The following is a 15,933-nucleotide window of genomic DNA, read 5'->3' as shown; positions in this document are numbered from 1 at the left end:
TACCTTGGCCATGTCTCTGAGTATTGCACACCTTGTGCTTTTGGGCATTCCAGTGATGTTGCAGCTCTGAAATATGGCCAAACTGGTGGCAAGTGGCATCTTGGAAGCTGCACGCTTGACTTTTCTCAGTTCATGGGCAGTTATTTTGCACCTTGGTTTTTCCACACGCTTCTTGCGACCCTGTTGACTATTTTGAATGAAACGCTTGATTGTTCGATGATCACGCTTCAGAAGCTTTGCAATTTTGAGACTGCTGCATCCCTCTGCAAGATATCTCACTATTTTTGACTTTTCTGAGCCTGTCAAGTCCTTCTTTTGACCCATTTTGCCAAAGGAAAGGACGTTGCCTAATAATTATGCACACCTGATATAGGGTGTTGATGTCATTAGACCACACCCCTTCTCATTACAGAGATGCACATCACCTAATATGCTTAATTGGTAGTAGGCTTTCGAGCCTATACAGCTTGGAGTAAGACAACATGCATGAAGAGGATGATGTGGACAAAATACTCATTTGCCTTATAATTCTGCACTCCCTATGCAAAAGAAAGTATATCATACAATGTAGTTTGTTGAGATTTTATTTAATAAAGGTACACACTTTTTTAAGTTGGAACTGATCAAAGAATCGTTTGTATTCTTCTGAAAATTTTTTGAAAGTTTTGACTATATGTGTGTGTGTATTTCAAGCTTTTACAAGTAAAAAAACTTCAAAACCTTTGCTCTGTCATCTCAAAGGTTTAACACACACCTGACCGCCTGCTGCTGTTCATTCAGCTCCACCATATTTAGCACCTAACAAACTTCAGTTTGTCTTTATGAAGGCAGTCGTGTCACCTTGCTGTCAACAAAGAGCTTGAAGTAACCATCTGTGAAGTTTTGTTGCCTCCACTTTTCATGTGCCATAACCTGTTTACACAGAAGTTAGACTCACTCACTTTGTTAATCTGACACCATCCGTTTTCAATTACCTCACTTAAAAAAAAAGCCAATAAAATCTTGTATGAGCATATGACTGTAAGTGTGGACGAAAGCCCGAAAGGTTCATTAAGAGACTTGCCTTATCGGAGGAATAATAACACTGTTACACAGTTGAAACAAAAACAATACAAGCGCGGCAAATTTTTTAAACCTCAGAAGCGGTTGCTGCTGCTACTTCCGGAGCAGCCCGTGAAATATGGGAATATATCCAGGAAGTTTATGAGTCAACTCGCATTAAAAGTTATGACGTTATCTGGAGCTCCTCCAAAAGGGAGTTTCAACTGGAATTCTCTTTAAATTCGGATTTTCCACTTGGAAAGTCCGAGAAGTCAAAGGATGCTGAATATGGAGCTGTCTGGCAGGAGGAAAAGAGGAAGACAACAGAGAAGATCCGTAGATGTAGCGAAGCAGGACATGCAGACGGTTGGGGTGACAGGAGAGGATGCAAGGTGTGGGGACAGATGGAGACCTTTAAAGGAAACAGACGAAGGAAGAAAGTGGGAGAAGTCCCACCAATCCCGACTTGTGACTCGAGGTGACAACAGTGCGTGCAAACAGTATATAACAAAACTGTAATACTTGAAGTCTCTAGTACCACCTGATGTGTACTTATGATCGAGCGGGCTCTATCCAGGAATATGTTACAACAGCAACAACAACGAAAAACATGCTTTGCTTTGTCGTAGCTCCTGATAGGCGGAGGCCTCCACCATGGTGCAAAAAAAACCTGTTTTCCGAGCACTGGAACGCGGACGACATTCCCAGCGCAGCACCAGCATCCAACTTTCAAGGTTAAAGCAAGGCAGCATGATGAGAATGAGCTGTTGTTGGCTGGCTCCCGGGCTAACAGCATTTCTCCAGCTGCTACAGCACAATGCAACCCATTAAGTGTGTTGTCGTTGGAGACGGGTGAGTTCATTTCATATAAGTAGTTAATATTGATATTTTACAGGTGGTTAGCGATGCTGCAATTTCAAACTCGATGCTGACACATTAAAGGCAATTAATCACCACGGAATGTCGCATAAAATGAGATGAATATAAGGCAAAACCGTGTGAAGTGGTGAAGTCGGGAGCCGAAGTTTTTTGCTTTTTAATGTCCGTTAGTTACTTCAGCATCTAACTAGCCCTACAGAAGACGAGAGAGCATAAAGGGAGTAATATTTTTCTTATTTAGCAGATCATTTCAAATGCAACGTTTCTATCAGCTCAGCAAACATCAGCAAACACACAAACTTTTTATGTGCAGTTTGACTCAAAGTGTGTTGCTAGTTAAAGGTCCAGCTGTTGTATTTCACAGGGAGAAAAGAAAGAGCTATAACTTCACTCAGCGAAAGATTAGAAAGACATACATCGATAATATCGATACCTACTCTGTTATTGGTATTGGACTGATACTAGCGCAATAGGATCAATACTTTTCTTTCCTCTAAGTTCAGTGTGGAACCCACTGAATTGTGGTTAATTATTTGTTTTATTTATTTATTTATTTATTTTATTTAACTAATTATTGTGGAAATAATTAGTTAACACATAATCCTAACTAACTACATGATCATTGATCAGTGGCCATTCACAGAGTGTTTATAAGCTTGGGGAAAACGTATAAAAGACTGAAGAAGTCACTTGGATGAGTGACGAAACGTTTCTCCCGCTGAAAACGCTACGTCCAGATGAACAGTAACAACTTTTGGTGAGTTTTTTGCCTTCTTTCAATAAATGCTAATCCAGCCTCTTCTTCATTCCAGAGCAGTGGGTAAGACCTGTCTGCTCATCGGCTACACCACCAATGCCTTTCCCGGAGAGGAAATCCCCTCTGTGTAAGTCAGTAATTGGTTTTTCATCCTCCTGCACAATCCTTACACAATCATGCTTGGCATCGCTTGACATCGTGTGAATTTTTTATATTAAAATTAGCCTTGCAGAGGATTTTAGAATCATAGGAGTGGAATAATGAAACAATAAATCAATCGATTTCCCTTGTTCTCCTGTTTTTTATTTTAGTAGAGGTAATGTTTTACCAGTTTATATTAAGCCTGAAGGTTTAGCTTCTACGCACTTCATTTTCTATCAGGTTCGACAACTACTCCACCAATGTTATGGTGGATGGGAAGTCAGTGAACCTGGGCCTTTGGGATACAGCAGGACAAGAAGACTACGACAGACTCCGCCCCCTTTCCTACCCAGAGACGGTACAACAACCACAACAAAAACATGATTACGTTCTGATTGTCAGCAATCACTCAATGTTGTGCTATAGTTCACTTATATTATTGTGCAAAAGTCTCCCCTCATTTCCTGATATCTCACTTCTAAGTCTTCTTGAGCAATAGTTCTACAGTGTTTATTTACTTATTTAATTAACCCATTTAAAAATCATGTATAAAAACGAACTTAAGCTGAGGGATGAACCACTGTTATGTCGACAGATTTTTAATTGTGTTTTCCAGCACTTTGTTACTATAAACCTGTTGCAAAAACATTATTTATTCCCATTTCTTTAGTTGAATTGACTAAAAATCTCAAACGTAACAATTTAACAGACATTTAAAAAAGTATTTCTGCACAAACAAGGTGATTTCCAAAGAGCTATTAGCTAAAGATTTGGCATAAAACTCAAAAACCCTTCTTAACAGGAAGTGGTTGTTACAGGCAGTGATTACTTCGGTATTTCTGTCTTACCAGAATGTGTTTCTCATCTGCTTTTCACTCGTGATGCCTGCCTCGTATGAAAACGTTCGTCATAAGGTGAGTAGTCGACATCATGTTGTTCATTCATTTCATGCCTGTGCTGCCAAACAGGCACAAGCAATTGTAGATGGAAAACTAATCAATAAGCTCATTGAAAAAATGCAGCTACAGTTCCTGAAAGATCCTAATATGATGGAAAGTAAAGTTGTAACTAACAGGAAGTTGTGTAGGTAATTATAGTACAGATTCCAACTTGTCATAAAATGAAAGGAACACAGGAAAGTGGAGACAGCTGACAAATGTTTATCTTAAGATAAACTTAAGCAAATTCTTATGCTTAAGAATTTGTCATCAAATTCTTACCCAATGTGTGAGGGTGTGTTGGGAGATCTGGCAGAGGACCTGGTCTACATATTATTTAGCTTGATATTAGACACATTTGTCAGTGTGTCACACTTGTTTCCCACTTAAGTTTAACACCATGTGCGGTATAACCACTTTCCATTGGAAAGGGTGTAAGAGACCAACACCAAACAAGACCAAGTTTTGTTTGTTTTCTATAAATTTTGAACTTGAAGATGTCAAACTTTGCCTATTCTTTGAATTATTGTAGCGTAGTAATGAACCAAATAGATAAATATTTACCCCCCCAAAAAAGGACTTCCACTAGGTTTACAAGAAACCGACAATTAGTCACAATCCAAACAGCAGACAGAAAAGTCACTCATATCACCAAGTGGGCAAATGTCACTGGCTGATGGCACAAGTCACACCCCTACTCTAGGTGTGTTTGGCTGCGCAGAGGTTTCCCCCTTATAGCCAAGAGTTTTACTGGATCAGGATTTGGGGCAAAATGGTGCATTGTTTATTTGCAGTTCCATCAAAAAGTGTTTACTGAATTACATTTTCAGAGATAGTTTTGAGAGATCTTTACAGAAGTTAGGATAACAAAGACTGGAAATATTGGAAAATCTGGTTATTCTAGTTTTTGTGCACAGCTGGGATTCTTGGTTTGCATCTTTAGCAGGCTTCTCATGCAAATGGCAATTAGTTGCAGCACTGATAAAATAAAGTGTTCAAGATAACACTGAACGATCTAAAACATTATATCCCTAAATTGTAAATGTTATCTCTGTGTAGTGGTGCCATGAGGTGAGACACCATTGTCCCAACGCTCCCATAATCCTCGTAGGCACCAAACTGGACCTGAGAGATGACAAGGACACCCTGGAGAAGCTGAAGAAGAATAAAATCTCTCCAATTACTTATTCTCAAGGAGTGGCCCTGTCCAAAGAGATTGGTAATGGCTTCAGTTATCTCTGATACTTTTTTAAATGGTTAATTATAATTCATGGAAGACAGCAGATTCCAGTAATAAACCAGCTGCCTTCTTTTTCCCGTCCTTAGGTTCTGTCCAGTACCTGGAGTGCTCAGCCCTGACGCAACGTGGCGTTAAAACTGTGTTTGATGAAGTCGTTCGGGCTGTCCTGTGCCCTTCACCCATCAAAAAGAAGGCAAATAAATGCTCTGTCCTCTAAGACTTCCTTCACTGGAACTGTTACAGGGGAACGTGACTGCTACTGGTGAGGGTGGCTGAAGAAATACAAGAAAAACACCAGTACACATGGACAAAAACAATGTATTTCTGTCCTTCCATAACAGTTTCCATGTTTCCATGTAACAGTTATACCAATACACTGTCACTAATACTTGGTTGCTTGATGGGAACACTTGTTGGCTGCCCCACCCCACAAGTTACTCAGCTACCCAGTACTCACCCCTAGACCGTGGTTGCCCTTCTAGTTATTTATATTAGATAGCTATTATTCAAAAAGTTATTTGAATTCATCTTTATTATGTCTTCCTCTTTACTTGTACAGTCAGTCTGAGCACTTCACTGTACGATATACTTCTATAACTGTGTATGTGACAAATAAAATTGAAACATTCTTGAAGACCTGGAATTTAAATGTGCTTACCTGGAAAGTGTGCTTGTGTTGATGAAACATCATTTTCACTACTAGCCATAGAATATCTCCATTTCTCATGCACTGCAGCGAGCTTGTGTCTGCTTGAGGCAGCTTAGTCACGTGACAACAACAAAACAGCAGAGCAGGGAGGAGGATGAGGAGTGATGTGTGCGTGCATGTGTGTGTGTGTGTGTGTGTGTGTGTGTGTGTGTGTGTGTGTGTGTGTGAGGGCGAGATGAGTATGTCTGCACTGGCATGGTTACTGTTTGATGAAACAGCAGCAAAATGTTGAATTTAGAGTAGAAAAACACATTTAAGTTTCAATCCTGTCACACTATCGACCCGTCCACTCATATTGGCTTTTTTAAATATCTCAGATGTGGTGGCTGCTGTTGTGCTTCATAATTTATGAGTAAGCTCATGTTAAATGCTAGATAATATTATCTCAAGTTATAGTTATGAAGATATCTGGAGCTCCGAGTTGGAATTTCAACAGGAATTTCCCCCTTAAGTCAGATTTGCTACTCGGAAAGTCCAAGAAGTCAAAGGATGTCAAATATGGAGCTGTCTGGCAGGAAAAAAGAGAAAGACTACAGAGAAGATCCACGGATGTAGTGAAGGAGGAAGTGGAGAGGATTGGGGTGACAGGTGAGGATGGCAGCTCCTGCAGCGCAATGCAGAGCATTAAAAGTGTTGCTGTCTGAGGCGGGTGAGTTCACTTAATGTTAGTTTGTTTCACGCCTTTTTTTTCGTGACTCTAGCGAAATATCTAGGTCTCGATAACAAACATAATTTATAGTAGTGTAAATAAAATAAAAAATGACACCTATAGTTTTAGGTTGCTGGGCTTTTGGTGAGTTGGGATTAAACATTTGATTATACTAGTCAAATGTATTAATTAAAGTAAGCTGTCAGTATTTGTGTCTAGCTGCTCGCTGTACTGTCTTTAAGTGTAAAATTCATAAACTATATTCAAGTCAATTCAATTTTATTTATACGGCACCAAATCAGAACAACAACTATTATTATATGAGTATTGGTTTACACACATACACATTTGTATTAACTGCTAAAAAAAATAAAAAATAAAGGAACACTTTAAAAACAAATCAGATCTCAATGGGCAAAATGATTAAAGATATTGAGTTATATATATATATATATATAAAACACCCAGCACGCCCCTGCGGGCGGTTTATCCTTCAAGCTCGGGTCCTCTACCAGAGGCCTGGGAGCTTGAGGGTCCTGCGCAGTATCTTAGCTGTTCCCAGGACTGCGCTCTTCTGGACAGAGATCTCCGATGTTGTTCCCGGGATCTGCTGGAGCCACTCGCCTATCTTGGGAGTCACCGCACCTAGTGCTCCGATTACCACGGGGACCACCGTTACCTTCACCCTCCACATCCTCTCGAGCTCTTCTCTGAGCCCTTGGTATTTCTCCAGCTTCTCGTGTTCCTTCTTCCTGATATTGCTGTCATTCGGAACCGCTACATCGATCACTACGGCCGTCTTCTTCTGTTTGTCTACCACCACTATGTCCGGTTGGTTAGCCACCACCATTTTGTCCGTCTGTATCTGGAAGTCCCACAGGATCTTAGCTCGGTCATTCTCCACCACCCTTGGGGGCATCTCCCATTTTGACCTCGGGACTTCCAGGTTATACTCGGCACAGATGTTCCTGTACACTATGCCGGCCACTTGGTTATGGCGTTCCATGTATGCCTTGCCTGCTAGCATCTTGCACCCTGCTGTTATGTGCTGGATTGTCTCTGGGGCATCTTTACACAGCCTGCACCTGGGGTCTTGCCTGGTGTGATAGACCCCAGCCTCTATGGATCTTGTACTCAGAGCTTGTTCTTGTGCTGCCATGATTAGTGCCTCTGTGCTGTCTTTCAGTCCAGCTTTGTCCAGCCACTGGTAGGATTTCTGGATATCAGCCACCTCCTCTATCTGCCGGTGGTACATACCGTGCAGGGGCCTGTCCTTCCATGCTGGTTCCTCGTCTCCCTCCTCTTTCTTGGGTTTCTGCTGCCTGAGGTATTCACTGAGCACTCGGTCAGTTGGGGCCATCTTCCCAATGTATTCTTGGATGTTCCTTGTCTCATCCTGGACTGTGGTGCTGACACTTACCAGTCCCCGGCCCCCTTCCTTCCGCTTAGCGTACAGCCTCAGGGTGCTGGACTTGGGGTGAAACCCTCCATGCATGGTAAGGAGCTTTCTTGTCTTTATGTCAGTGGCTTCTATCTCCTCCTTTGGCCAGCCTATTACCCCAGCAGGGTACCTGATCACGGGCAGGGCGTACGTGTTGATGGCCCGGATCTTGTTCTTACCATTCAGCTGACTCCTCAGGACTTGCCTGACCCTCTGCAGGTATATATATATATATATATATATATATATATATATATATATATATATATATATATATATATATATATATATATATATATATATATATATATATATTTATATATATATATATATATATATATATATGGATGGATGGAGGGCTCCACCTTACCATGGAGCAAAAAACCTGTTTTCCTAGCTTTGACTGTAACACTGACGACACGCCCAGCCCCAGCGCCAGCATCCGACTTTCAAGGTAAACGCAAAGAAGCATGATAAGAAATAAGCTCCTGGGCTGACGGCATTCCTCCAGTTGCTGCAGCGCAATGCAGACCATTAAGTGTGTCGTCGTCGGAGACGGGTGAGTTCACTTACTCAATATAACTTTATTTTATTTTTTACACCTAGTTTTTACCTGTAAAATGTGATGGCTGTGGCTCAGAGCAGGTAGAGCAGGTCACCGACTGATTGGGAGGTTGCTGGGTTAACCCCGGGTGCTCCAGTTTGTGTGCAAATGCCCTTAGGCCAGATATAAAATCCAAGTTGCTCTCCGATGTGTCCACCTGAGTGTAAATGTTACACTGAAAGCACAGAAAAAGGTGTTTGTATGAATGAGTGAACAAGGCTTTGAGTGCTCAGAGGCAGTGAAGAGTCAGTCCATTTTCATTACATTAGCTAGATATTTAGGATTGTCATGCTACTACTAAAGTTTTCTGTTGTAGTGCAAGAAAGACAAAAAAACATCACTACTTTTTGGCTGCCATGCTTCTGGTGACAAGTTTTTATTTATATTCTTCATATCTGGCTTTCAAGGCAATTCAGAAAAGAAAGATTTTTCTTATCCTGAGACAGGTGGGAAACTGGAAAAGGGGAGAACAAATAAAGGCAAAAAACCACACTGTCTACAACAGATGAAAAATATCTGAAAGTCATGGCCTTAAGACAGAAAAAACAAATCCAGCAAGGAGATGGGTCTGGCCCTTCAGCTGATCAGTTACTGTTTGCCAAAGCCGCATCAGACATAATCTTTTTCGCATGGTGGCTGTCAGTAATTTACACAAGAACTGGACTGTAAATCAGTCGCAACAGGTTCAGGTCATCAAATATTGGCTTTTGGGCTTGTACATTTGTGCATGTTTCAGTAAACTGTTGCTACATCCCATATTCATTTCAAACTATAAAGAAATGATTACTCAGGACTTTTGCACATTACTATAACTGTGTTATGTTGTTATATTAACACTGTTTATTAAAATAACTGTATAACACAACTGATAACATCTGCTCCCACATTAAAGTTACTGTGTTATGATTAGCTATAGCTGCTACTTTAATGCTAACATTTACTGATAGTTAAACAGCTAGCATTCACATGTGTACCAGATACTTCTGATAACTGTCGTGTTGTGATAAGTGTTGTTCAGTAATGTGGATGTCAGCTACTGTTCATATGTTCAGCTGCCAGTGAGGGGAGGGGCTGTGTGCCTGCCTAAATAGTTTTGGCAACCTGAGTCCAGTGTAACAAAGTTGATTGTCCATCAGTTCAGACACAGCATTGTTGTTGTTTTTTTGCCTTCTCTCAGTAAATGCTAATCCAGCTTCTTCTCACCTACAGAGAAGTAGGTAAGACCTGTCTGCTCATCAACTACACCACCAAAGCCTTTCCTGGAGAGTACATCCCCACAGTGTGAGTATCTCACTTTGCAGTGCAGTGAGTATTTATTTATTTATTAAAGCAAGATTAGCAAACAGTGATCAGGCTCCACCCTCCTTTAAAATCAGTGCATATGAAAATTTGGCTTGCAGAGGAGCTTACAATCACAGCAGTGGACTGTAACTAGACCAGAAATACATGTTACAGGATGTTATGAGGAAACCCTTCAGCCTATCTCATTCTGATCTTAGCTGTTACTGTAACTGTGGCATGAAGTCATTGATAAACAAGCTTCCCAGTGAGTGAAATTTAAGAGAGCAGACGCCATAAAAGTCTACAATAAGGCAGATAAGATATCAACTTCCACTTCAGTTGTTTTTTTCAGTAGTTATATTTTGACAGTCTATATAAAGCCAGAAGGGTTTGGTTTATTTGTGCTTCATCACTTCTGTCAGGTTCGACAACTACTCCGCCAATGTTTTGTTCGATGGGAAGCCGGTGAGCCTGAACCTTTGGGATACAGCAGGACAAGAAGACTATGACAGACTCCGCCCCCTTTCCTACCCACAGACGGTACAACGACCACAAAAAGAAAGATTACACAATGTTGTGCTATACTTCACTTACATTACTGTGCAAAAGATTTGAGTCACTCCTTAGTTCTTTATATTTCACTTCCAGTGAAGTAAGATGTTCCTATGATTTTTTTTAAAAGTGGTCTTCAGCAGTAGTTCTCCATGCTTTCTGAAGGTCTTTAAGTTTTCCGTTGGACATTGGCAGCTTTTTCACTGATTTTCAAAATATAAAGAATTGAGGCTCTGACTGTTTTGCTTTCTTTGTCTTACCAGGACATTTTTCTCATCTGCTTTTCCCTCGTGTCTCCTGCGTCATTTGAAAATGTCCGTAATAAGGTGAGTAGTCGCTATATTATGGAAAGGTGGCTGCACAATGTCATCCTATTAAGGTTTTACTAATGAAGTACTGACAGTGTCAGTACTGTCATATCAATATCATGACATTTACTTATATTGTGCCTGTGCTGCAAAGCAAGCACAAGCTGCTGTGGATCAAGACCTAACCATAAATTCAAAGGAAAAATGTAACTATATGTCCCAAAGGATTCTATCATGATGGAAAGTAGAAACCGCAACTACAAATTAATTTTATTAGTGAATAATGTCTCAGTTAATTTCTATTAAGTAGTGAGTTTTCATAAAACCAGAAAATGACAAGAAAGTGGAAAAGGGCGACAAAATATTTAGCATTTTTTTACTTTTAAAATGTGCCATCAAAATTAGGTTAGGCATATTTTCTCTTAATAAAAAAGTTTTTTTTTACTAAGTGTGAGTACTCTGAAGTGTGACATATGCCAACTAAGCAGCCCACTGCAAGCAGCCAGGAGTAGCAGACTGGATCTCCAAGGTGGAAATCACTGCTGAGAACACAAATGGTCGTCTCACATTTGCCAAAAAGCATCTGGATGATCCCCAAGACCCACAGCATTTCATAAGAACACCATCATACCAACAGTCAAACATGGTGGTGCTAGTATGAGGGTCTGGGCTGCTTTGCTGCTTCAGGACCTGAACAACTTGTTGCAATTGATGGAACCATGAATTCTGCTTTCTACCAGAAAATCCTGAAGAATTTTTGGCCATCAGTTCATGCCCTGAGACTCAAGAGGTCTTGGATTATACAGAAGGGCGATGATCCAAAAAACACCAGCATGTCCACCTCTGTATGGCTCAAAGAAACAAAATTAAGATTTTGGAGTCAAAGTCTGGATTTCAACCTGACTGAGATGATTAGGTAACCTTAAACAGGGCTTTCATGCTTGCAAACCCTCCAGTGGGGCTGAATGAAAACAATTCGGCAGAGAAGAGTGGGTCAAAATTCCTCCACAGTGATGTGAAGTACTCATTGGCAGTTATTACAAATGCTTGATTGCAGTTCTTGCTGCCAAGGATGGCACTACCAGTTATTAGGTTTAGGGGCAATTGCTTTATCACAGTTATTTTAGATAATCTAATGTGTACCAATGCTGACCTATTGCTCTGGCTTTGGATTTCAAAGGTGTCTTACTCCCGTCTTCCCCCTTTAAAAGAAACTTCTTTTGTTTTTTATTTTTTAAATAATGTATCAACTGTATGGCATTGTATGTTTGTAGCCAGGTAATAAGCATTATTTTGTAACATTTAGAGTTAAAGCCTTCAAATAACCAGTCGAACTCACATCCACACCTACAGCCAAATTAGATTCACCACTTAATCCAACATAAATGTCTTTGAGTTGTAGGAGGAAACCCTCAAAAGCACAGGGAGAACATACAAGCTCCATTTAGGAATGCTCCACATGATTCATTCACCAAAAATCAAAAGAATGACAATGCAAATAGGAAGTAGCTGCAGCTTCAATAAAATAAAGTGTTCAAGGTGGTGCAGGCCGAGCTGGGAAGTTAAACTCATAAACATTGTCTCTTTGCAGTGGATTCATGAGGTGAGACACCATTGTCAGAACACTCCCATAATCCTCGTGGGGACCAAAATGGATCTGAGAGATGACAAAGACGCTTTAGAGAAGCACAAGAAGGAGAAGAAGACTAATATCTCTCCCATTAACTACCCTGATGGACTGGCCCTGTCCAAAGAGATTGGTAATGGCTTCAGTTATCTCTAATACTTTTTCTTTTAAATCATCACGGAAGACGGCAGATTCCAGTAATAAACCTGGAATCTGGCTCTCTGTTTCCTGTCTTCAGGTTCTGTCAAGTACCTGGAGTGCTCAGCTTTGACTCAACGTGGTGTTAAAACTCTGTTTGATGAGGCCATCAGGATTGCCGTGTCCCCTCCACCTATCACCAAGAAGACAAAGAAGTGCCTTCTCCTCTAAGACTTCACTGAAACAGTGTATTTCAGATTCTGTCCTTCAATGTGTGCATCAGTTATACAGTTGTAAGGTCAATTTTAGGAGACATTGCTTCCTAAAAGTGTATACTGATTTTTGGTAGTAGAAATGTTTTCAAATAGACTGTACACATGCTGTATTTTAGCCGAAAAGAAATTCTTTGATCTGTTGTCTCTTTAAAACACAGCTGACAGTCGGCTGCTGTTTCCTGCTCAACCACATCAAGCATTTATAAGTTAAAAACGCCACTTTCTCTCTATGGAAGCAGGCGTGTCAACAAAGAGCTTGAACTTGAACTAACCACCTGTGAAGTTTGGAGTAACGTCTTTACTGGTAATTAATTATTTGCCTTAATGGTTCATGTTAATTCACTCCCATGAAGTAAATGAAGTCTGAAGCAGAGAGAAATGAATGTTGTATACGCTTAGCTTTATGAAGAAAAGCTATTGTGCTCTTTTGTTTTGTTTTTTAAAGCCAAGAAATTCCCCTAAAACAGGTTCTGTTTGTTTTCCTTTGAGCCAAAATGGCAAAAATGGCTGAAGTGTTGCTGACTCACTTATTCTTGTGAATCTTTCATTTATACCATACTGAAAAAATAAAGATTCACCATTATTCGAACATATTTTAATGTAAATAAAAATGTACATTTTTCTCCCGATCACTGATGTAATTAGTTAGAGCAATAAAATAAGATTAGATGTATGTTTTGGGCAACATATTAAACCACAAGAATAACACTTAAAAATATATTTTGCATTATGCTTTTAGAAAAAATCAATTAATGACACTGTCTCAGAAATATCTTCATTAATATACACTCAACTGCTCATCAACACAAAATCTATCCAGACAGTCCTTACAGACAAATAAGCTCAAGACGACTTCCCTGAAGCTCAACCGGAGAATCAGAATAAGCAAGAAAACTGATTTACGTTACTTGTTTGAACCAGATTACTCTGCTTAAACTTCTTCCCTTGCAACCTGAAACCAGATAAGCAGTACATATCAAATGGATGGATGGATCCTGATGCTGCTGGTGGTGTGGGGGCAATTTTCTTCACACACCCGAGTACCAACACCACAGTCTACCTGAGTATTGTTGCTGACCAAGTCCACTTCTTTATGACCACAGCATACCCATCTTCCGACTGCTTCCAGCAGGATAACACACCTCGTCACAAAGCTCAAATCATCTCAAAGTAGTTTCTCAAACATGTCAGTGAGTTCACTGCACTTCAGTGCCCTCCACAGATCTCAGTTGAGTAGAGCACTTTTGGAATGTGGTAGAATGAGAGTCTGTTGGGAGAAAACTCTGTAAAAAACCCAGGAGAAATAAAGACACAATGAGACAAGGTTACTTTTTATGCTTTAACGTGCGCACGGGTGAGCTGCAAAGAACAACTCACGACCATGAACAGAGGCTTGGCATTTTTATAGGCACAAATCACAGAGACAGTGAGAACAGGATAAGAAAATAACAAACAGATAAAATAAACAACTCCATATGTGGCGCTAGTCTCGTCAGCAGAGAGCTGGGAGAAAGCTGTGAGAGATAAAACAATCTAAAACAATATGTCCCAAAACAATATGTCTTTGCTGGGAAAGTCTAAAAGGATAATTCTAAACTAATCTAACCATAGACAAAGGGCATCTTTGTACATTTAAAAGAAGGTAAAGAAACATAGAATCATTTTTCCTGTAACAGAGTCTCATCGTGGATCTGCAGCAACTGTGTGAAAGTATCATATCAATATGGCTGAAATTCTCTGAGGAATGTTTGCAGTGCCTTGGTGAATCTGTGCAATGAAGAATTAAAGCAGTTCTACTCTGTAGATGGGCCAGTGATCATCAGTTTTTGACCATCAGAGATATAAAGAAATTTTGTAAACCTTTTGACTGACCCTAATGTTTTTTTGAGGGTTAAAGTTTGAGTTAGATTCGGGTTAAGGTAAGGGCTCGTCACCAATTTGTAACTGTTACAGTTGAGAATGAAAGTGGAGCACTAAATGTATTGAGCCCCACTCTTAAAAGAAACTCAAAGTCTTGACACTTTCTGTAAAATTATATTTAAGTTTTGTTTTTTAGAGCATGTTTTATGCCAACTTGTCCAAGTATAGAATAGGCTTGGTTGGTGCTAACAGACATCGTTTTATCTACACTCAACAAAAATATAAACGCAACACCTTTGTTACTGCTCCCATTCCCCATGGGATGGACGTAGAGACCTAAAATTCATTCCAGATACACAATATAACCATCCCTCCCAAACAGTGGTCACAAATCAGTCCAAATGTGTGGTAGTGGGCACATCTGCTATATTGAGATAATCCATCCCACCTCACAGGTGTGCCACATCAGGATGCTGATCTGACATCATGAGTAGTGCACAGGTGTACCTCAGACTGCCCACAACAAAAGGCCACCCTGGAATGTGCAGTTTTTTGCGCTATTGGGGGTCTGGGGACCCAGAACCGGTCAGTATCTGGTGTGACCACCATTTGCCTCATGCAGTGCAACACATCGTCGCATGGAGTCTATCAGATTGTCAATTGTGGCCTGTGGAATGTTGGTCCACTCCACTTCAATGGCTGTGCGAGGTTGTTGGATATTCGTGGGAACTGGTACACGCTGTCGTATACGCCGGTCAAGCACATCCCGAACATGCTCAATGGGTGACATGTCCGGTGAGTATGCTGGCCATGCAAGAACTGGGACATTCTCAGCTGCCATCTGCCCTGAACAATGTGAACCATGATTCATCCGTGAAGCGCACACCTCTCCAACGTGCCAGACGCCATCGAATGTGAGCATTTGCCCACACAAGTCTGTTACGGCGACGAGCTGGAGTCAGGTCAAGACCCCGATGAGGACGACGGGCATGCAGTTGAGCGTCCCTGAGACGGTTTCTGACAGTTTGTGCAGAAATTGTTTGGTTGTGCAAACCAATTGTTCCAGCAGCTGTCTGGGTGGCTGGTCTCAGACGATCTTGGAGGTGAACCTGCTGGATGTGGAGGTCCTGGGCTGGTGTGGTTACACGAGGTCTGCGGTTGTGAGGCCGGTTGGATGTGCTGCCATATTCTCTGAAACGCCTGTGGTGACGGCTTATGGTTGAGAAATGAACATTCAATGCACGGGCGACAGATCTGGTTGACATTCCTGCTGTCAGCATGCCAATTGCACGCTCCCTCATTGCTTGTGGCATCTGTGGCATTTTGCTGTGAGACAAAACTGCACATTCCAGGGTGGCCTTTTGTTGTGGGCAGTCTGAGGTACACCTGTGCACTACTCATGATGTCAGATCAGCATCCTGATGTGGCACACCTGTGAGGTGGGATGGATTATCTCAATATAGCAGATGTGCCCACTACCACACATTTGGACT

At 40.9% G+C, this 15,933-nt stretch overlaps 2 protein-coding genes across 2 annotated transcripts; both read left to right on the top strand.

The window, feature by feature from the left end:
- Nucleotides 1–1,787: 1,787 nt before the first annotated feature.
- Nucleotides 1,788–5,630, top strand: LOC113020809 (ras-related C3 botulinum toxin substrate 1-like). The gene is made up of 6 exons (XM_026165042.1): nt 1,788–1,893; nt 2,733–2,804; nt 3,059–3,176; nt 3,670–3,732; nt 4,816–4,975; nt 5,083–5,630. The coding sequence occupies exons 1-6, from the start codon at nt 1,859–1,861 to the stop codon at nt 5,211–5,213; spliced, it is 579 nt and encodes a 192-aa protein (XP_026020827.1). The 5' UTR covers nt 1,788–1,858; the 3' UTR covers nt 5,214–5,630.
- A 2,353-nt stretch (nt 5,631–7,983) lies between these two features.
- LOC113020808 (ras-related C3 botulinum toxin substrate 1-like) lies at nt 7,984–13,165 on the top strand. Its single transcript, XM_026165041.1, has 7 exons — nt 7,984–8,014; nt 8,193–8,354; nt 9,609–9,680; nt 10,103–10,220; nt 10,496–10,558; nt 12,132–12,300; nt 12,406–13,165. The coding sequence occupies exons 2-7, from the start codon at nt 8,320–8,322 to the stop codon at nt 12,534–12,536; spliced, it is 588 nt and encodes a 195-aa protein (XP_026020826.1). The 5' UTR covers nt 7,984–8,014; nt 8,193–8,319; the 3' UTR covers nt 12,537–13,165.
- The last annotated feature ends 2,768 nt before the right edge of the window (nt 13,166–15,933 follow it).

Source organism: Astatotilapia calliptera, chromosome 4 (genome assembly GCF_900246225.1).
Source record: "Astatotilapia calliptera chromosome 4, fAstCal1.2, whole genome shotgun sequence".
Lineage (NCBI taxonomy): Eukaryota > Metazoa > Chordata > Actinopteri > Cichliformes > Cichlidae > Astatotilapia > Astatotilapia calliptera.
Note: the sequence above shows the minus strand (reverse complement) of the source record. Positions and strands in the feature narration are given on the sequence as shown.